The sequence below is a fragment of the Culicoides brevitarsis genome, chromosome 2 (genome assembly GCF_036172545.1).
Source record: "Culicoides brevitarsis isolate CSIRO-B50_1 chromosome 2, AGI_CSIRO_Cbre_v1, whole genome shotgun sequence".
NCBI lineage: Eukaryota > Metazoa > Arthropoda > Insecta > Diptera > Ceratopogonidae > Culicoides > Culicoides brevitarsis.
In genome coordinates, this window is record NC_087086.1 from 41048528 (window position 1) to 41066219 (window position 17692).

At 28.8% G+C, this 17692-nt stretch overlaps 2 protein-coding genes and 1 non-coding gene across 6 annotated transcripts; 1 reads left to right on the forward strand and 2 right to left on the reverse strand.

Moving 5' to 3' along the window:
* Positions 1-243: 243 nt before the first annotated feature.
* On the reverse strand, positions 244-17597 carry LOC134832385 (G protein alpha o subunit). Of its 4 annotated transcripts, none has more exons than XM_063846391.1 (9): positions 17528-17597; positions 16978-17141; positions 13693-13735; positions 13485-13626; positions 13265-13425; positions 1705-1833; positions 1517-1646; positions 1074-1227; positions 244-661 (listed from the first exon to the last, which is right to left on the reverse strand). In XM_063846391.1, the coding sequence occupies exons 2-9, from the start codon at positions 17093-17095 to the stop codon at positions 474-476; spliced, it is 1065 nt and encodes a 354-aa protein (XP_063702461.1). In that variant the 5' UTR covers positions 17096-17141; positions 17528-17597; the 3' UTR covers positions 244-473. The 4 variants fall into 4 exon arrangements, with proteins under 4 accessions (XP_063702461.1, XP_063702460.1, XP_063702459.1 ...); XM_063846390.1 differs by having other exon boundaries at positions 17280-17570; XM_063846389.1 differs by lacking the exons at positions 16978-17141; positions 17528-17597 and adding exons at positions 13820-14143; positions 16333-16628.
* On the reverse strand, positions 1298-1370 carry Trnar-ucu (transfer RNA arginine (anticodon UCU)). The gene has a single exon. It is a non-coding gene; the product is annotated as a tRNA-Arg (tRNA).
* On the forward strand, positions 5023-13196 carry LOC134832384 (probable cytochrome P450 49a1). Its single transcript, XM_063846387.1, has 10 exons — positions 5023-5157; positions 7224-7408; positions 8672-8766; positions 11418-11664; positions 11734-11927; positions 11986-12181; positions 12245-12410; positions 12472-12641; positions 12696-12774; positions 12830-13196. The coding sequence occupies exons 2-10, from the start codon at positions 7290-7292 to the stop codon at positions 13175-13177; spliced, it is 1614 nt and encodes a 537-aa protein (XP_063702457.1). The 5' UTR covers positions 5023-5157; positions 7224-7289; the 3' UTR covers positions 13178-13196.
* Positions 17598-17692: the final 95 nt, after the last annotated feature.

Here is a 17692-nt window from a genome sequence, read left to right on the forward strand (position 1 = left end):
AAATTAGATTTGTATTTTTTTGTTAAGAAATTTTCTTCTGGGTTTCTTGTAATTTTTTTATATATAATTTTATGTGTGATGCATTTTTTTATATTTATTATTTATATTATATACTTTATATATATATTAGATTTTTTTTTGCATATATTACCAACTTTAATTATTTACTAGAACTCTTCGTAATTTTATTATTTTTAATGTTTTTAGCATCTTGTAAGCTTTTTTTGTGTGTATTGTGTGTTTTTTTATGTGTTGTGTAGTTGTTGTATCCTTAACATTAAAATTTATTATATTTATATATATTTTCAATTAAATTATATTCTTTTGTTTTGTCTACTTTTAGTAAATTACAAGATTTTAATCAATCAATCAATAAATAGCTTTTTTTTTCTTGTTATAATAATAATAATTAAACATTTTTTTTACGTAGTTGCTTAATTTTTTTGTGTAATTATTTTTTTAAATAGCTTAATTTAGTATAGACCACACCCTCTTAAGTTATTTGCTATTATAACGTCAGTTACAGCATCAAATACGAATTGAATGTTGTTTGTATCTGTGGCGCAGGTCATATGGCAATAGATCTCCTTGGATGTCGATTTGTTCTTCGCTTCGAATTGGGCTTGGATGTAAGCAGCTGCTTCGCCGTATTCTTGTCCTCCTAAAAATATAAAAAAAAAATTTTAATAAAATTTATTTAAAAATAAAATTTTTTTAAAAAAAAAAAAATTATTTATAAAAATAAAAATTTAAATAAAAAAAAAATTGGAAAATTTCGTGAAAAAAATATTAATAAAATTCATGAAAAAAAATTAAAAAAAAAATAATAAAATTCATTGAAAATTATTTAAAAAAAAAATAAATAATTAATTAAATTTATTAAAAAAAATGGTTAAAAATAAATAATTTGAAAATTCATCGAAAATAAATTTTTAAAAAATTATATAAAATAATAAAAAAAAAATTCATTGAAAAAATATTTTAAAAATTTATTTTTATTGGATTTTAAATTTAAGAAAAAATATAAAAAATTAGGACTATAACTTTTTTTAATTCGAAAAAAAATATTTTACCTGTATATTCAGGGAAACAAATCGTCAAAGGACTTTTCCTGATTTTCTCTTCGAACAAATCCTTCTTGTTCAAGAATAAAATGATCGACGTATCAGTGAACCATTTGTTGTTACAAATCGAATCAAATAATTTCAGTGACTCTTGCATTCGATTCTAAAAATAGAAAAAAAAAATAAAAAAAATATTGAATAAAAAAAATTTTGTATAAAAAAAATTTCCAATGCATCCCTTGCGGGATTCGAACCCGCGACCTTTGGATTAGAAGTCCAACGCGCTATCCTCTGCGCCAAAGGGACAATTTACAACAGTGGCTAAAACGCAATATGAACAGTGCCAAAAGTGCTTGAATTAGCATTCAGGCGAATTTGTTTATCAATTTCATTCGTCTCGACATTTTGAATTTTTAACCGTTTTTTGTGATTTTTAAGATTTTTATACTCACAGTAGTCTCATCTTCGTGCAGAACCTGATCATATTCCGACATGGCGACACAGAAAATGATTGCCGTGACATCTTCGAAGCAGTGAATCCATTTCTTCCGTTCGGATCGTTGACCGCCGACATCGAACAACCTAAAAAAAAGTGCGTTAATCCATGCTTCGGGCGACAAAAAGTAAAAGTTGAACTTACTTGAAATTGAGATTTTTAAAGGAGAAATGAACTTCGACGATTCCAGTTGTTTTGACACGTGTCCTTAAAATATCTTGCTCTGTAGGCTGATAGTCTTTAGCCCCTAATCGATCTAGGTCGTCTAAGAAGCTGCAAAGAGAAAGTACTTTTTTAGCATTTTTTTCATAGGTGAGGTCAATTTTACTATTTTTTTTTTGTAACTGTATCGAATTCAATCGATAATAATAGACCCACATCAACATGGCACACACACCTTTTACATAATTTCAATTTTTTTTTGTTGTTTCAGCGAGGCACAATAAAAGTGAACTAATATTTACTGGTTACCTAAGCGATACAAATGTAATAGAGAGGTAATGTACAAAGGAAAACTATTACTCACGTTCACAAATTGATTGATTGCAGTGACTCAAGATAAAGACGGGGAAGACGAGGCATGTGTTATAATATTGAACTACTTTTTGAGTTTGAGAAATGCATGAATGAGCATCGAGAGGAAGTTTTGACAAGTTGCTGAAGGGATGGAAAGTCATTGAAAGGTAATTTATCGCAAGTTTTGGGCTTGAATTGAACGAAAATCGATGAATTTTGTGACAAAATTGAAAATTTGAAGGTTTTTAAGAAATTTTCGAGACAAAAATTGGCAAATTATCTCTTGTGAGTTGAAAATTTTAAGAAATTTTATCATTTTCAAATATTGGAAGGTCAAAAATTTTCATAAAGATACCAAAATTTTCTCTTTAGATGACTTTTGAATTATTTAGAGACAAATTTAACCTTAAACAGAGCTTCAATGTCTATTTTTGGTCTCTAAAACTATCAAATTAATAATTCAAACTCATCGAAAAAATTCAAAAATTAAATATTTTTTAAACTTTCTTTTAAAGTCATTAAAATTTTTATTTACAGATTTTTTAAAAAATTTTAAATAATTTTAAAATTAAAATTATTTTATTTAAAAAATTTTTTTAAATTTAAAAAAAAAATTTTAAATTTTATTAAAAAAAAATTAAAATTAATTGAAAAAAATAAAAAAAAAATAATTAAAAAAAATAATTTTAAAATTTAATTAAAAATTATTTTAAAATTTATTTAAAAATTAATTATAACATTTAATTAAAATTAACAATTAACAATTAATAACAATTTTAATGACTTTCAGAGAAAATTTTTTGATAAAAATAAATTAAAATTTTAATGAACAGTTCTCGAAGCTACCAAAATCATCTTCATTAAAGAAATTTTACAAAAAAAAAAAAAAAAATTTTTTTCAACATTTTTTTTCATTTCCAGACCTTTCGAGCAACAATTTACCGTGACATCAACTAAAAACCTCCTCTTGACGTCAAAAAATCATTTCAACGCAACACCGGATGAGCCGTTAAGAAGGAAATATTAACCAACATTCATTGTCCATCCTTCCCCATCATCATCGTAAAATGTTAATTACTGCCCTTTTAACCGCATTCAAGCAACAACAAAAAGCGACACTCTACATTAAACTTTTATAACTTTATCAACTATTGACCGAAAAAAGAGGCGGCTTAAAGGGCTCCCCAGGTAATTCGAAGCACTTTCACTACCTGTGAACGCGCGTTTTTCATTAAATCCATTTAAAACCAACGAAGACCAATACATTGAGCAATCATGCTAAACGCAGCTCTAACTAACTCCCCGTCTATTACTTAAACAAACATATTTCAAAATTACTGAATGAAACTAAAATTATTATTATTTGCGTAACAATTTAGTGTGCTTGCTTGCTTGTTCGCTGTTTATCTCTCTCTCCTCGTTCAGTGAAAAAAAAGCTAATTTTTCTGCGATGATGACATGAAACTACGTCACGAAATGTCAGAGTCATAAAAGCGGCGCGTACGTGCGACAATTGAATTCTGGATCAATAAACCACGCAACGGAAGGAAAACATTTTTTTTTTTCAAATAAAATCAAGTGTGAGATTCTCAAACAAAACAAGCCCATTTTGACACTTTTTTGGCTTTCTCTCGTGTCACATCGCCGAAATTGTCGGTAAGTACTTGAAATTATGACAAAAAAAAAATCATAGAAGAGCAAACAAAAATTAAACAATTTTATAAATATTTGATCGGATTTTCCTTCGACTTCGGTTGATTCAAAACTTCGGTTTTTCGTATGTGAGTTTTTGAAAGAATTAACAATTTTTTTTTTAATTTTATTTTTTGGTTAAAAATTATTTTTTTTATATTAAAAGTACTAATTTTTCATTAGAGAAAAATTTTATGAGAAAAAAAAATTTTTTTTAGAGGTTTGACAAGAGTTAAAGTTTCAATGTCATTCAAGGTCATAATTTCAAAATGTCTCAAATGAAAAGTTTTTCTTATCGTTGGAAAGAGGATAAAATTTCTTATCAATTGAGATCATTTTCAAGCCTTTCATGGTTCAAAAGCTACTAAATTCGATCATTTTATCAGTTTTGAAGACTTATGGATAATATTAAAGGTTACATTGAAAAATATAGCAAAGAAAATTTATTTTAATTCCACAAAATTGTTCAATAAACTTCAAAAACGATGAAAAATAGTTGTTTTTAAGTTACTAAAGCTTAAAAAGTATAATTGAATTTGTAACGAGGGAGAGATGTCACTTTTGTGGCAGAGAGAAAAGAAGATAGACGTACTGGCGATATTCTGGATAATTTTGGAAGAATAAAGCGATTGTTTAATTAATTGATTGAGTTTTCATAGTCATTGGGGTTTTATTTGGCATCCCTTGCGGGATCGAGCCCACGACCTTTGGATTAGAAAGTCCTTGAAGAAAGAATAATTAAAAGAATAAAAATTGTTTCAATATATCACAAATTTTTTCATTTTTCCAAAGAATTTTGAAATTTTGCGAAAGTTATTTAAAGTTAATTTCTTCAAGAAAATTTTTAATTTTTTTTTCATTTTAATTTAGAATTTTAAATAATTTAAAGAAAATGTTTTGAAAAAAATTACTCAAAAACAAAAAAATTTTTTTGAAAATTTTGGTTAATTCTTTGAAAAATTCGCAGAGTTAAGCAACTTCACTTAGAGTGGCGCGCAAAGTGTCTACCTGAGCGAATTTTCACTCAACACATTCATCAACATCGAGAGCAGTCTAGCGTGCTCAACTCGTTCGTACAACAACTTCGAATCTCGAACAACGCGAACGAGCGACGAGCATTATAGCTAAAGTACAAAAAATATGAAATAAAAGCAAAGAAGTAAAGAGATGTAAGAAAAATATTTATACATATAAGTTTAAGTTTTAATCAAAGCGAGTGCTTAGTCAGCATTCGTCGCTCGTGTGGTCAAGTATGAATTAAAAATTCGGAATTCGTTCGACGAATTATAGAAAAAAAAGTGAGAATTAAAAAAATAGTAAAAAAAAATAAAATCAGCAGAACTCCGAGCATCAAATGAATAAATTTCAATAAAATATTCGGCAGACAAGGTGCGTGCTCGAAATTATTGGTTATTATGTTATGCATTTAATGTCGCGTCGATTACGATTGTTCGAAAGAAATTCTTTAAATGGCACTTTGCACGAGAAAAGAGATTAAAAATGCAAGAAATCGCATCAAAAAGTGAAAGTTTATAAATTTAATGGATGCGGTAACGTGAAAAATGCGCAATTTCAAGGTTACGTTGATCAAATAATGACTGCGGAGGAGATGCTGCACGCTGATGTAACGCTTGGATATGCTCAGTGCTTGCGAAAGTGGAAGTTTTGTTGCTGCAACGACAATTTACGATCGCAAAACGACCCATCGGGAGCAAATATTAGTTCTCCACAAATATTTCATGCGATTTTTAAGTAAAGTCGTGTGAATCTCGTTATATAATGTCAATACAACTCGAAAAAATCTCGTCATCCGAACCCGGTCATCATTTTATCGCGCATTTTTTGACTTAATTTCCGGAAATTCATCAAATCGAAGACAAGTTTTGTTCTCGTTCGCGTTTTTGAAGACGGAAAATGTGCTAATTTATCTTTTTTTGACACTAAAAAGTGATTTTTCGTACGATGGCGTTACATAAGGCGCAACTAAAACTAAGCAAGTGTGAATTATTTGAAGAAAAAGTGGGTCACAAGGCAACTTTTTGTTTGAAACGCGTTGAAAATCGACTCGAACCGACGTCAAAGTGTCTGATGCCTCGTGTTAGATGTAAAATTGGGAGAACACCTGTTACAAAATCGCTTGAAAATTTATTCAAAATACCTTCTTAATAGCTTTCACGTGTTTTTTCGCTTTTTCGAAGAGTGCTTTGCTTGGATTGACATCAAAATTCAATCATGAAAGACAAAAATTATAGCTTTCGAGTTGTTTCAAGTTCGTTTGCAGCGACAAATTGATCGAGAACGATGATTTTTAACGCGCATACAGTGACCTTGGAGTATTGCTTTTGCTATTTTTTATATAAAGAAGCATTTTTTATCGGAATCTGACGACAAAAACAACATTTAAAGAGAATGGTTCCCTAATTCTGGTTTGTGACGCAAGCAATGAGACGAGCAAAGGCATGGAATACACGAAAAAATGCAAATTTTGATTATTTTATTGTTCATTCTATAGGAATTTCGCAAAAACAAATGCTTAAAAAGTGTGAAAAAATTAAAAATTTAATTAAAATGAGTCAAAATATCGAATATTTAATGAAAAAAATCAGAATATAACTAAAATTTAAATATTTTGTGGAATAAATTTAGGCGTGAACGAACATCAAGTCACAAAAACCGGAAATATTTAATGAAAAATATATTTTTAGAAGTTGAAAATCGATTTTTGCAACAAGAAATGATAAAATTTTAAACATTTTGTTTAAAGGAAGATGCAAAAATGCTTCCTGAAATGATTTTTAGTGCATCCGATGAACAAAAACTCGTATTTTCAGTGATTTTAGTTCAGTTCTTAATTAAAAATCAACTTTTTGCAACAAAAATTCATCAGTTGTTGGATTAAAAATTAATTATTACGTCATTTTCGGTCAAAATATTCAATAAATCTTTCGTTTTTGGACAGAATTTCATAAAAAATTCAATAGAAATGCGAAAACATGTCTCACAAGAGCAACTTTAAACAACAACTTGTAATTTTTCGCACAAATTCCGTTGCAAATACGTGCTTTGAAGCACATATCTTTGCTAATTCCATCGTCTCGCAGCAACAGTTGACCCATAAAAACAACAAAAAGCCTTTCACAGGTCACTCACTTTACCGTTTCGAGACGAAAATCGATCCGTTCGTGTCCAACACGAAAAATTCGGTTCAATAATCGATTGATTGCATAGAGTTGCTTCGAAGTAGGTAATCAACCTCAATATGCAAATAAGCAAGACAATTATCTGTCACTCGGTTAAGCGACGAACTAATAAATAAAACGCCCGAACTGTCTCTTTCGTGCCTAATTTATCATCGAAAGTATGCGAGAAATGCGCGAGACACGAGAAAAAAATGCAAATGTTTGAAAAATTAAGTCAAATGCATACATAATCCGATTTGTTTTTTTTTTTTGCAGGTTGCAGTTTGATAGCAATTACATAACGTGTACTTTACCTAACGAACAAATAAAAACAAACAAAACATGGCGAATAACGCGAAAAAGTTGGCAGTTAATATAGTTAAGCATAACCGCTTTTCCACGGCGCTGAATGTGTTGCCGAACGAATTAGACGGTCCTGCGATGCATGAGACGACGATTGGGTAAGAACTGCAATTATTTTATTACTATTGCTAAATGAATGCATTTTATGCTATAATAAGGGTGAAGCAATAAGTGAAAATGTTCCATTAAAAAGGTTCTGCAATGTTTTTTGATTAATGATTATTTTTGTTTGAATTCATTAATAATGAAAATTTTTACGTAATTTTATGATTTTGTAAGCTTAAATTAATGAAAAGAAATTTTTTTAGTTTTTAACGGATTTTTTTTTGAATTGACATTTAATTGATATTTATTTTAATTTTTATTTTTCATTTTTTATGAAATTTTTTTTTTTAATATTTAGAGTAAAGTAATTTTTTGAATTATTAATTTTTGAATTATTTTATTATTAATTGTTTAATTAAATTTAAGAAATTATTTGATTTGAATTCGCAAAAAGCGATCTGCAAATTTTTTATTTTTTTTTTAATTTTTGACATTTACCAAATTTACGAATTTTCTTTCGAAAGTTCACAATTTTAATAAATTTTATTTTTGTGATTTTAATTTTTCATTTTTTTAAATAAATTTTAAAAATTATTGAAATTGAATTAACAAAAAAGCGATTTTAAAATTTTTAACGGCAATTTTTTGAATTGATATTTACAAATTTTGTGTCAAAAGTTCAAAATTTTAAGAAAATTTATATTTTAAATTTTTTCAACTAACTTTTTAAAATTATTGAATTTGAATTAGCAAAAAAGCAATTTCCAAATTTTTAACGGTAATTTTTTTGAATTGACATTTTTTAAATTTTTGTAAATTTTAAAAATTTTTAATTTTTTGAACTTTTTTTCTTAATTTTTTAAATTAAATTTTGGATTTGAATTAACTAAAAAGTAATTTTCAAATTTTTTACGGCAATATTTTTACATTTAAAAATTTTTATTCAAAAGTTTAAGAAATTTTATTTTATTTTTTTTAATTTTTAATTTAATTTAATTAATTTTTAGAAATCATTGAATTTGAATTAACAAAAAGGCGAATTTCAAATTTTTAACGATATTTTTTTTAAATTGACATTTACGAATTTTTGCATTAAATCTATCAAAAAATTACATTTTTAAATAAAATTTTGCTATTTTAATATTTTTTATAAATTTTAATTAAAAAAACTAAAAATCTTAATTTTTTAATAAAAACTTGAATCATTTTTCGTTATTGCATCAACCTTTTTTTATGATTGCTAAACACTTAAAAATGCATTTCATTCCATAATAAAATGTCAAACATTTCTAAACAAAATTTAATATTTTTTTCAGTCGTGAAAATACCAATGTTCGTCCATATTCCGACGTGCCCGGACCAAAAGGCTTGCCAATTATCGGAAATTCTTGGCGTTTTGCCCCGATTATCGGTAAGTACATTTTGGCAGTTGAATCATCATCATCTTATAGGGCATCACACACACATCGATTGTTCGTGAAGTACCAAAACAAAAAATTACAATCATATTTTTTTTGTACACAAATAGTAGTAATAAACAGGTTGTAGTATGTAGGCCAGCAACTCTTTCTCAACATAACAGCAACATCGTGTCTCTAACTGACTTAGATACGACGACGGATGACGCTACGTGACGAATGAGAAAAAAAAATTGAATAAAAAATGCACACTGAGCTCCGTACAGACGAGCGACATAACAATATGAATCATGTTTCTTGTCTAGGAGGATCGATGTATGTCAAATTCAGTGAAAATTTCGTATTTTTTTTTGAATAATGAGACGAAAAAATTCAAAAAATGAGGTAAATGTGTGCTTTGACACTTGTGTGCAGTTTGTTGAAGGCATTTCTCAAGAGAGATTAACGTTGCGGGAGAAATGTGACACCGTTGTGACATCGAGCGGAGGCGTTAAGAGGTCTTTGAACTGTTGAACTGCTCGTCAACGAAGGCGTTTTATCGCAATTTATCAATTTGACTGACGAAATTATGACATTTCTGTGTGGCATGAGACCAAAAATAGACAAAAAATGCATAAAAATTTACGATTTTAGTTGAAATTCGTTCATAATTTATTACTTTCGATCCAAAAATGTCAATTGCGAGTTGAAAAGTTATCTAAAATCATCATTTTGTGTCCCAATTTTTCAAAAAAAATTAAAAATCATGATTTTTTGATATGAAAAGTATCTTGCAAGTCATTTTTCAACCATAAATCTTGAAGAAATGCTTAAAAACTCAAATTTTTGTCCAAAGTCATACTTAAAATTGTCATTTATGATGCGTTTAAGTCTTCAAGAGCACTTTGTAATGTATGTAAATGACAAAAACCTTGTCATGAAGTACAATTATGCACAAATATTGTTCAATATTGAATAAATTCATTGAAATTCTTTACTGCAAATTGTTTCTTTTGTCGATTTTTATCACAAAAGTACAAAAAAACTTATTGTCGGATGATTTTTCGTTAAATATTTATGACCGAAGATAAGATTTTTAACAAAAATTGAACAAAAAAGTCTCTTTTTGTTATGAATTGCTCTTGAATCACTGCAATTGAGTCATTTTTAAAGAAAATTTAAATAAATTGCTTCCTTATTCATGCAATTATTGCTTAATTTTAAACTTTTCGGCAATTTTTAATGCAAATCTTTGTCTTTTCTTGAATTGTTATGTCACGTAGCTCCGTTAAATGAGCAAATTAAAAGACAAAAGTTATAATTACTTCATGGTTAAGTGAAAAATTGCGTCTTTTGTCTTCATTTTTTGATAAAATTTAAATTTTCGAACAACCAGGCTTCTCCATCAACCTTGAATCGTCTCTTCCTGCTCGATATTGCGGTTAAAAGTTCAAAGACCTCAAAAAATGCGTCACACATAACATTCTTCCTTCCACACGATTTGTCATAACATCCGAATTTGTATTTTTTACGCACAAAAAAGTTATCTCTCTTCTTTATTACTTAATCTCGCGCAATATTATTCATGCATCATACCATGATAATAATAATAACTCACATGTTTGTAAATATATTTTCTTTTTTTTTTTTTTGGTTGTGTAAATATTTCTGATTGTTATTTTCGCTTGGTTTAACCTACTTGTGTTATTTTTTTTCACATCATGCCCTTTTATGCAACCACGCAACGAACAAGCAGCGAAGAAACGCAAAACAAAAGAAGAAAAAAAGTGCCGAAAAGAGAAAAAATTTCTTCTCATATGCAATAAAGTTGCATAATTCGCGACATGGATTTATAAAATAAAATGAAACGAGCGAAATGGCACAAAATTTCACTTTATAAGTCTGACATTGATTTACATAATTTTATGTGTCTTCAAGGCGAATAAATTGATTATTTTATTTTTTGGGATTTTCCCCTCAGATTTTGATGGAAAATTATTTCATTAAAAAATTTCTGAAAATTTAAGAATTTTTATAAAAAATAATTTTTTAATTTAAAAATTTTTAAATTTTTTTTTTATTTTAAGATTTTATTTATATTTAATTTAGAAAAAAAAATGTTAAAAAGTCGAATAATTTTAATTTTTTTTTTTTTTTTTTTAATTTAAAAAATTTTTTTTTTTTAAATTTAAAAAATTATTTTAAAAAAATTAATTTTTTTTTTTTTTATTTAAAAAGTAAATAAAATATTTTATTTTTTTTTTTTATTTTAAAAAATTTAATAGAAAAATAATTTTTTTATTTTTTTTTTAATTTCAAAAAATTTTATTTTTTAATTAATTTAATTTAATTTTAATTTTTTTTTTTATTTTAAAAAATTAATTTTTTTTATTTTAATTTAATTTTAAAATATTTTTTTTAATTTTAAAAATTAATTTTGAATTAAATTTTTAAAAATTTAATTTAATTAAATTTTTATTTTTTTTAATAAAATTTAATTTTTTAATTTTTTTTTTAATTTTAAAATTTGAGTTAAATTTTGTTTAATTTTTTTTAAATTATTTTTTTCAAGACTTAAAAATGACAAAAAATGAAAAAAATAATTTTATTCGCCTCTTGAATGAGAAATGGGTTAAAAAACTTTTTTTTTGCATTTCCTTTTCAGGTCAATACAAAATTCAAGATTTGGACAAAGTAATGGTAGCATTGAATCAACAATACGGCAAAATCGCAAAAGTCGGCGGCTTGATTGGGCATCCAGATTTGCTCTTCGTTTTCGACGGCGACGAAATTCGAAAAGTTTTCAAGCGCGAAGAGACGTTACCGCATCGCCCATCAATGCCTTCGTTGAAGCACTACAAAAGCGTGTTACGGCACGATTTCTTCGGCGACAACATGGGATTGATCGGAGTGTAAGGGAGATGAGAAAAGTTTTCGCTAAAAACGAAGATTTAATTACAATTTTTTTCTCGCATTTTCAGTCATGGCGAAAAATGGGATAACTTCAGGGCGCAAGTTCAACATGTCATGCTGCAACCATCAACAGCGAAAAAGTACGTGACACCCCTGAACGACATCACGAACGACTTCATGGAGCGAATCAATGAAATGCGAGACGCAAACAACGAGCTACCTGACGACTTTTTGCACGAATTATATAAATGGGCGTTGGAGTGTAAGGCTTCCGTTACGTGAAAAATGCCTCAAGCTAATTTTTTCTCGCTTTTTTGCAGCAATTGGTCGTGTCGCCTTAGATACGCGTCTCGGATGTGTCTCGAAACAAGCGAATCCCGAGTCGAAACGCATTATCGAAGCGATCAACACATTTTTCTGGACCGTGGCTGAAGTCGAGTTACGAATGCCCGTTTGGAGATTCTACAAAACAAAAGCTTATAAAAGTTACGTTGGCGCTTTGGACAGTTTTAGAGAGTAAAAAATTCAATTTTTAATGAAAAATCGAAAAATTAATGAAAATTTCGTACCTTTCCATAGACTCTGCATGAAACACATCAACATCGCAATGGAAAAGTTAGACATGAATTCGACAATCAAGAATGAGGAGAACATTCCAATTGTCGAACGGATACTACGGAAGACGCAAAATCCAAAAATAGCAGCTGTGCTTGCGCTTGATTTGATTCTCGTTGGTGTTGATACGGTAAATAATCAACGAAAAAATCTCATGTTGACCTAATTTTCACACGTTTTTGTCTTTTTAGACGTCAGTAGCTGCTAGTTCGACCATTTATCAGTTGAGTCAGAACCCGGAGAAGCAGGAAATTTTGTTCAATGAAGTCAAAAAGTGTCTCCCGACAAAAGATACGCCATTCACAGTCGACATGATGGAGAAAATGCCATATTTGAAAGCTTGTATTAAGGAAACTTTGAGGTAAATTCCTTAAATTTCCCCAAAAATCATTATTTTAATAATTTTTTTGTACAGAATGTATCCCGTTGTCATCGGAAACGGCCGAAATTTACAATCAGATGCCACGATATTTGGTTACCATATTCCAAAAGGGGTAAATTTTCATCAAAAATGTCAAATCCAATATTAATTTTTGATTTTTTTCATAGACTCACGTAATTTTCCCGCATTTGGTTGTCTCAAACTCCAAACAATACTTCACAAATCCCGAAAAATTCGTGCCAGAACGATGGTTGAAGCGTGGCGAAGTCGAAAGTTCCAAATCTTGTCCTTATTCGGGACAACCCATCCATCCCTTTGTCAGTTTACCGTTCGGATATGGGCGGCGAACGTGCATCGGAAGACGTTTGGCAGACGTTGAATTGCAAATTTTACTCTCAAAGTTGATCAGAAACTACCAAATCGAATACAACTATGAAAAATTAACGTACAAAGTGAATCCAACGTACATTCCGGAAAACAGACTCAAGTTCAAGCTCACAGAACGAACATCATAAATTTTTGTTACTTTTTAGTTTTAAGGCGAAAAATATTTTTTTTGTTGAAAAAAAAATAAATTTTAATTAAAAAAATGGGGGACTTACTATTTTGCTGAATCGTTCAATTGGTACTCGTTGCTGCGACTGAAGCACTCTTGAACGCCCGAATCGGCCCACAATCGTTTCATCGCCAGCAGAAGGTCTTCCGAGAAAGGTTCTGTGTCGTGCATCCGTTGAACGACATCGAACACCATCTTTGCATCGCACTGAAAATCGAAAAAAAATTAAAATGCGCAAAAAAAGCCGGAAACGATGAAAAAATTACCTCCCGCTCATTATTTCCAAATGCAATATTGAGATTCGGCATTGCTCTCAATATTGCAACTAAAGATTGAATCGTGTTGCTGTAAACCACGGGTCTATATTGTTTGAAATCCTCTGACGTGAATCCGCTTTCGTGGATAATTCTGCAAAGAAATATCGATAAAACATGAAATTGGGTCAAAAATGACAAAAAATTATTTTTTACGTACTTCATTTGTTTGACAATCGTACTTTTTCCTGATTCGCCAGCACCTGAAATGAGATTTTTTTTTAATTTTTCGCCCATTTGATGACATTTTTCCCTCGCGATGCCTCAAAAATCGAATTGAATCTTACCAAGTAGCAACAACTTGATGTCTTTGGCAGCTTGAATGCCATCTTCTTTCAAATTTCGTTCTATTAATCTGCTACGAGCGGCAGCAGCTCTCTCCTCTGCACTCTGCGTACAGCCCATAATTCTTATTGCTTCCGTGCAAAACGTTTTGACTAATTTTTATTGTGGATATTTCGGCCAAACTTTCTTAGGCCGAAATATGCAAAGGTTTGTGTTGAAGTAAAAAAGTGTTCGTTTGTCGAAAAATTTTCTTTTTTTTTCGATGATTTATTACTTTTGTCGTATTTCGGTCACTTTTCTGTTTTTATTATTTTTTCAATGTTTTTCTGTTAAAAAAAAATAATTTTTTATTGGAACATTTTTCGTATTTAACGCGTCATTTCGTGAAAATTGACCATGAGTGTGTGTGCACGAGAGAGTCATCGGTTGTGATGGAAAATTTATTGGGTGATAATTGATTCATAACAGGCATTTTTTTACACGAAGAACTTTTTTTTAATAATACGCGATATTTATGGAACAGAATGTTTTTATTGTACATAAACATCGAAAATTATTTTTTTTATGGGAATGAAATTGATGTTTTTTTAGAAGTTTTTGGGTCTGTTCTTTATAGAAAAGTTTTAAAATTATTTTTTTATGTTAAAAAAAAGTAATTTCAGATATTTTTAATCGAAAGTTTTTTTACGATCGATTTTAAGAAATTTTCTTACGTTAAAAAAATATTTTTTATTTCCCAAATCTGTCATTTTTGGAAGATTTTTTTTTATTTTTTTTATATAAAATTTTTGAAGAGTTAATTTTCACTTTTAATGATTCACAAAAATATTTAAAAATTTTTTTTTAATAATTTTTTTTTTAATTTTGAATATTATTTTTCAACATTCTAAAGAAATTGAAGATGGTTCAAAATTTATTAAAAAATTTTTATTTTATTTTTGAATTTTTTTTTTAATTTTTTTGAAAAATGGCAAATAATAATAAAATTTAAAAAAATAATTTATTTTTCAAATTTTCATGTTTAAAAATTTGAAAAATTTAAATTCAATTTTTTTTTTATTTTTTCTTTAATATTTTAATGTTCATTCAAAGTTAAATTTTTGAAAAAAATTTTAAAAATAAATTTTTTATTTAATTTTTAAAATTTAACATTTTAAAGACACTGAAGATGGTTCGAATTTAATTTTTTTTAATGAAATTTTTTTGAATTTATTTTTTTAAAAATTTTTTTAAATTTTATATATTTTTTTTTAAATTAATTTTAAATGATTTAATTTTTGGATTTTTAGGTTTAATTAAAAATTATTTTTTTTTAAATTTATTTTTTTTATCATTTTTAAAAATTTTTTAAAGAATTTTTTTAATTTCACATTAAAATTATTTAAAATTATTTTTTAGATATTTTAAAGAGCTTTTTTAATCAAAAATTATTTTTTTTGAAAAAATTTTTTAAAAAAAATGATAAAAAAGTTTTAAAAAATAATTTTACCGAAAACCCGCTTACACGTTAACTTTACGAAAAATTTCTCGCCGGAAAGTCTTTCAATCAACCACAGTTTACATTAAAATAGTAAAATTTCATTTAAAATCCGTATCAGAATCAAAACACAATTCTTCAAAATATTTTGTTTTAATGAAAATTCGTTGCGTTCTCACATCCAAATAAACATTCGACGTCATTCCAGTTTTTCTTTCGACGATTTTCTAAACACCTTTCACTCCATGTCTCTTAAAAAAGCTTAAATGTGTCAAAAATCCACCTTGAAATGCTTTTTTTGTTTGTATGTCAGTGTACCGAATATTCCAAATGTGAAAGAAAGGGAAATTGACAATAAAAAATATTTAAGTTTTAATGTGTGTGCCAATGAACACGACGATAATAATGGGGAGCAGTGAAAAAAAAACTTGTAGAGTGCAGTTCGTTGTTGTTGTTGTACTTAACATGTGCTTGTTTAGCAGCATAGAACATATCGTTTTGGCAAGCGAATGCACAAAAATGACCCTGTTGAATGTTCCAAAATTATTTTCATGAACAAACGATTTTTTTTTCGGTTGATTTGAACAACTTTTGATAATTTCACGAGAAATTCTGTTAAAAAAGCGACAGATTTGGGGTTTGATAAGATCTGTCGCGGTGAAAAAGGGCGTTGAGTCATAAATTTGCAATATCGTGGATGAGTCGGAGATGAGTTTGAGTCACATTTTCACTTTTTTTCATTAAAATTTGGATTTTTAAAGGTCAAAGCTCTTCATTTCGGGTGGATTTTCGGCGAAATTTGCGATTTTTAGGGGATAAAAATTGCTTTCCATATTTTTTTGTACTTCGTTGCGTGAAAAATCAATAAGTTAACTCTCTGATGATGTATGCTGCCCGTAAATGTGTGTACGTCACACACACAAGTAACACACCCATGAAAAATTTTCGTACACGCGTGATGTACATTAAAAAATTTTCACAAGAAATTCCAATTACTTGTAATTTTTCTCGTTTAAATTGTTCCGAAAAATTCCTCACTTTGCTTCACTTTACTGTTCGCGTGCGTTTCTCACTTTTCTTGACCCGTGTGCGATGTTTGTCGACTTTTACGCCATTTTCACTTTTCGTTTTTTTTTTTGTCAAAAGATGTCCAGTATGTTTTTCTCGTGCCGTTTTGCGAAAGTTTGCGACGCGTTTCCAGCAATTCCGGACCCGACGATGTCAGCGTGTGCGTTTTCTGCGTTTCTCGAGCGTTTTTGCGGATTTTTTCGCTGGATTTTTCACCGTGAATTTTCGCTTTTATTCCGTGCGAATATTCCAAAGCCGCCCTAAAAGTTCGCCTTTTTTATGGAAACTAATGGAATATCGTGTGTGTGTGTTGAATGAAAATCATTATGGAACGTACACACAGCAATTTTCCCATTTCTTTCTTGAACACGCATGCGCACTACGCGCCAATTCCGCTTTTATGACCAAAATCTCTGTGAACGGAACTGATGAATGGTGCTGCTGCTGATGATGTATGAGCTGCTTCTTTCAATCTCGGCTCGTTTTATGATGAAACTCATTAAATTTTCAAAAATTTTCGTGCCGAACATGAAAAACAGACGTCGCTCGTAGCAGGAAATTTGTTGAAGAGGCATCGCGCGATGAATTTTTTTTAATTTTTAGACGAAAACTTACCAAGAAGAAGTAATTTGATGTCCTTTGCTGCCTGAATTCCATCTTCTTTGAGATTTTTTTCGATCAACTTTGAACGAGCCTTCGCAGCTTTGTCTTCCGTGCTTTGACCACAACCCATGTCTTCCTTTCCTCTTCCGTTTTAAACTTTTTTCACAACAATTTACCTAAAAAATATTTAAAAAATTTTAATTTTGTTGATTTTTTAATAAAATTTTTAAAATTCTTGAATTTTTAAGAAAAACAAGAATTGATGAAGGTAAAAGTTCTGAAGCGATATTTCATGAATTCCTTTAAATTTTCACCTTGAACCGTAAAGTCGTCGAAAATTCTTATTAAATGCAATATTTGAGGTCAATTCTTATTAGAATCCTTATCAATTACGAGAGATTCGAGCTAAAACATACAAAGTAGCTGAATTTTTCACTTGTTTGTTTACTTTGTGATAAAGCACTCTCGTTGGCAATGAATCAAATGTCGTTCCTCTCGACTGTCGCTGCCTTTTAAGACCTTTACGGAGACTCGTCAACTCCTTTAAACGACAATTTCCTACCTTTTTTCAGGTATTTTTCACGGGATTTTGAGGATTTCAAGTCTTTAGTTATCAATATTATCAATTTCATTCGTCTCTTTGAGTCGCTTTGAGACGAATGAAATTGATAAACCGGAAAATGGCGCCGCCAAAGCGGAAATGCGGCGACATTTTGAACTAATTTTG

What these genes read in the sequence shown, in the direction of transcription:
- LOC134832384 (XM_063846387.1), top strand. Translation starts at nt 7,290, where the DNA reads ATGGCGAATAACGCGAAAAAGTTGGCAGTTAATATAGTTAAGCATAAC. An exon ending in ATATAAATGGGCGTTGGAGT is followed by an intron (nt 11,928 to 11,985) that starts GTAAGGCTTCCG and finishes GCTTTTTTGCAG; the next exon opens with CAATTGGTCGTGTCGCCTTA. An exon ending in GTTACCATATTCCAAAAGGG is followed by an intron (nt 12,775 to 12,829) that starts GTAAATTTTCAT and finishes TTTTTTTCATAG; the next exon opens with ACTCACGTAATTTTCCCGCA.
- LOC134832385 (XM_063846391.1), bottom strand. Translation starts at nt 17,095, where the DNA reads ATGGGTTGTGGTCAAAGCACGGAAGACAAAGCTGCGAAGGCTCGTTCA. An exon ending in ACGATTGTCAAACAAATGAA is followed by an intron (nt 13,627 to 13,692) that starts GTACGTAAAAAA and finishes ATTTCTTTGCAG; the next exon opens with AATTATCCACGAAAGCGGAT. An exon ending in TTTAAAAATCTCAATTTCAA is followed by an intron (nt 1,647 to 1,704) that starts GTAAGTTCAACT and finishes ACTTTTTTTTAG; the next exon opens with GTTGTTCGATGTCGGCGGTC.